General features: G+C 35.7%; 1 protein-coding gene across 1 annotated transcript; it reads right to left on the bottom strand.

Moving 5' to 3' along the window:
- Positions 1–2,110: 2,110 nt before the first annotated feature.
- LOC128133611 (uncharacterized) lies at positions 2,111–3,856 on the bottom strand. Its single transcript, XM_052771117.1, has one exon. It carries the CDS (start codon positions 3,854–3,856, stop codon positions 2,111–2,113), a length of 1,746 nt encoding a protein of 581 aa, XP_052627077.1.
- Between the last annotated feature and the right edge of the window lie 373 nt (positions 3,857–4,229).

Raw genomic sequence — 4,229 nt, 5'->3', positions numbered from 1 at the left:
GAACTTTCCTTCGGGCACGTCCCTCAACTACAAATATAATTAAAAATTATTAGAAACGATATCTAATTTATAATAATTGAACAAAAGTATTAAATAAAAATTCATAATAAGACTTACCGTCCTACTCGTGATGACCATCACCTCTACCACCTGGGATGGTGGGTCCTCAGCTCCATCTCCCCCGTGTCTACGACCCATGACAGCAGCAATGGTATACATAAATCAAAGCCATATTCTCATCATTTCCTGAAAAATTATAAGATATACAAATACAATTTTTATTACAGATACACATTACATGGAAATAAACATTTCTATTTAAACTAGAAATCCAAATAAAGTTCATATTATAAACACATATTACAAATACATATTACATAAGAACTATTCTAATCGGAATCTTCCTCATATCCTTCAGTGTCTTCTTCGGTATCATAATCAGAATCGGTCTCATCATAATCAGTCTCGCAATCAGAAACATCATTGAGTCTACCAGTTGGCGGAGGAACTTCAGTTGCACTTTCTACATCAACAATGACTCTAGGAATGTTTTGAAATTACATGCTGAAATCGATAAAAAGTGGAGCATCGGATGAAGAGATATTTTGAAGTACATCAACATTATCTACATTTTCGTGTGAGACATTGTCAACATTTTAAACAAGGTCATCGTTCGATGGTTGATCCCAAATACTTCAATGATTAACATGCTCGACAACACACCGGTGGTTATTGGTTGGCTCTCTGATGTAGAACGCTTGTTTGGCTTGTGAAGCATATATGAGTTCATCTTTTTATGCTTCGCGTCGTGTGTCGATACTGGTGAAATTATCACTAGAAATAACTCTTGTTCGAGTATCAAACCACTTGCAACGAAATAGTAGAGTTGAATAATCATGTGTATACCTCAACTCTATGATCTCTTCTAACTGGCCATAATATTTCTCGCCTTTCTCACCCACCGCTAAAACCCCAGAGTTTTGTGTTGTACGTTGTGTGTCACGACTAAGTACCATAAACCTAACACCATCGACTATGCATGCGGTGTAAGAATAAGAATTCATTTGCGGACCCATTGCAAGAGCCGACAACTCTTTGTGGAATTATGGAGAGTTTTTTACTTTCATTTGATGAACCTAGCAGTTTTAAATTAATATGTATTATGTATTCGTTATATCAATGAAACAAATTTGTTTATTAATTTATATTACCTTTTCACGAAACCAATTACGAAATTCTCTCTTTTCATCACTTTGGGGATGTTCAGATTTGAATTTCCTATGTTGATGACCAAAAGATATAGATTTAAAAAGATAAAAAAAAAAAATTACGGATGAAAGTTAGATATAAGATTAATTAATTGATATATTGTCCGACTTCTTTACATCTATTCAATACAAACCATTCCATGTTATGCATTTCCGTAAAATTAAGAGTTTTGATTTGAGTTGTGCTGGTCGGTCGACATTTAGACTCAAACATCCGAAACTTTGTTTTTTCAATGACAACATCTTCATTTCTTTCCGGATGATTCTTTACATCTCGAAGGTACATGGAACAAAATGATAAAGCTTCTTCAGCAACATAACCCTCAACTGTAGAACCTTCCGACTTCGCCTTGTTTCTAACATAGTTTTTTAGTCTTTTCATATACCTTTCGAAGGGATACATCCATCTCATACATACCGGGCCTCCGGAAATTGCTTCATCAGGTAAATGCAAAAGTAAATGAACCATAATGTCAAAAAACGCTGGAGGATAAATCAATTCTAACTTGCACAAGATTGCAATAATGTCTACTTTTGCTTTCCTCATATCCTCCACCTTCAATGTTCTGGAACAAAGTTGCTAGAAAAACGTACAAAGGTCTACAATAGGTGTATACGTATCATTGTCTAACAACCCTCTTACTCCAATCAGTATCAAATGTTGAATTAGAATGCGGTGGTCATGCGATTTCAACCTGATAATGTTAGTATTGGTATCATTCACTTTCTTACTGATGTTAGAACCAAACCCATCCGGTAGTTTAACCTCTTTTATAAATTGACAAAAGAGTTGTCGACTAGATTTCGTGAAAGAGTATCTTGCTTGGGGTCTATGAAACTTGTCACCATTTTTTTTGCAACCATTCATTTTTCCGAATGTTTAGAATTCTCAAGTCCTCTCGTGCATTTGATGTGTCTTTTCTTTTATCGTTCATTAGAAGAGTACCTAACAAACTCTCGTCCACATTTTTCTGGACATGCATGTGATCTATGTTGTGTATCAACTGTAGAGAAGACCAATACTCGAGTTCGTAGAAAATGCTTCGTTTCGACCAATTCAACTCGTAATCTTGTCGCTTTGGCTCATCGCCTCCATGCTCAGGGTGTTTACCTGGTTTACGCGTTAGTAGGCGACCTAGTTGCTCTTGTATGTCATCATTACTAAAGTGTCTCGGAGCGGGTCTTGTCTCTTCCATCCCGTCAAAGTCCAACCACATTCTTAGCAGATCATTAGCATCTAGGAAACGACGATGACCGATATATATGACTTTGTTTGTTGCATGGTACGAAGGAGTGTCTTCATTGCAAGTAGCACATGCTCTATACCCATGTCCACTCCAACCGGATAGACTACTACGAGCTGGCCAATTGTTTATTTTCCACAACAACATAACTCTCATCGTGAAGAATGTGTTTGTCGCCGCATCTTTAATACGTACGCCTGAGTTCCACAAATGTTTAAGCTCTTCCACCAACGGTCTAAGGAAAACATCCATATCCTTGCCATGAGCTTTCGGGTCTGGAATCAACAAAGTCAACATGAATGATGACTCTTTCATACAAATCCAGGGTGGCAGATTGTATGTGGTGAGTATGATCGGCCATGTGCTATGTGGATTACACATGTTTCCAAATGGATTGAAACTGTCAGCTGAAAGACCTAGGCGTACATTACGGGGTTCACTCGAGAAGTCGGGGTATTTTTTATCAAAATCTTGCCAATGTTCCCCATCAATAGGATGAAGCATCACACCATCTTCTGAACGTCTGGTACTATGCGAGATCATTTTTTTGGCAATGTGCCTCGAACAATATAAACGTCGTATTCTATGGGTCACAGGAAAGTACCGTAACACCTTATGAGCTACTTTCTTACCCTTGGTGTTTTTATCGATCCATCGACTCTCTTTACAAATGGGACAAACTTGAAATGAATCGTGTTCTTTCCAAAAGAGACAACAATCGTTTTTGCACACATGTATCGACTCATACCCTAGGCCAATAGACTTTAGTTTCTTTTTGGCTAGATAATGTGAAAGGGGAACCTTGTTGCCTTTGGGAAATGCTAATTGCAACAACTCAAGGAGTTGATCAAATGAACTATCAGTCCATTTGTTGTTCACCTTGATATGCATTAACTTTGCTAGAAACTCAAAGGGAGAAAAGATGCAACCAAGATACAATTTAGTTTCCATTTCTTCCACCAACTGTGCAAAATCATCATCCACATCGCTACCCCTTGTATTCGAGGTTCCTTCATCATGTTTGGTATCATTTTCTCTCGACTTCCACGTCACATCATCGATTAAATCGGCTATTTCGTTACTTGGCAAGATGACAAGAGGAATAAAAGATTCACCATGATAGATCCAAATTTTGTACGAATTACTGAAACCATTTATAAATATATGGCGTTCAACTGCAGTCGGGTACTTGAAGTAACGGTTATCACATTTTTCACACGCACATCTGATTTTACCATTACTATCAAGGTGTGACTTGGACTTCTCGATAAAAGCTTTGATTCCTGCTTGGAACTCGGGATGGTTTCGATATGGATTAGTAGTCCAACTTTTATCAATAGACATGATGTTGCTGAAACATAATTTTGGGTTTAGAGTTTAGTATACAAAATTAGCATTGTTTTTTTTCCAATCCACATTTTTTTACAACTAAAAGAATAAAAAAATTAAAAATTAAAAAATTAAAAAATTAAAAAAAAAACTAAATTAAAAAAAATAAATTAAAATTAAAAAGTTAAAAAATCCACATTACTTGTAAATAAAAGGGTCAAAGATCCAGAAAAAAACATTTCTTACTATTGTAAGTTAACTATATAACTTATTGGTTAATTTGGGTTTAGCTTGTGTAGAAACTAGAAATTTTCTAGTATTTGTATATAAGTTTTTAAACAAATTTATAACAATTTTTTGTGTTTTTTTCCAATTATAACAATATTTT

The sequence above is a fragment of the Lactuca sativa genome, chromosome 4, assembly GCF_002870075.4.
Source record: "Lactuca sativa cultivar Salinas chromosome 4, Lsat_Salinas_v11, whole genome shotgun sequence".
Classification (NCBI taxonomy): domain Eukaryota; kingdom Viridiplantae; phylum Streptophyta; class Magnoliopsida; order Asterales; family Asteraceae; genus Lactuca; species Lactuca sativa.
The sequence above is the reverse complement of the archived record's forward strand: the minus strand, read 5'-3'. Positions and strand labels throughout refer to the sequence as shown.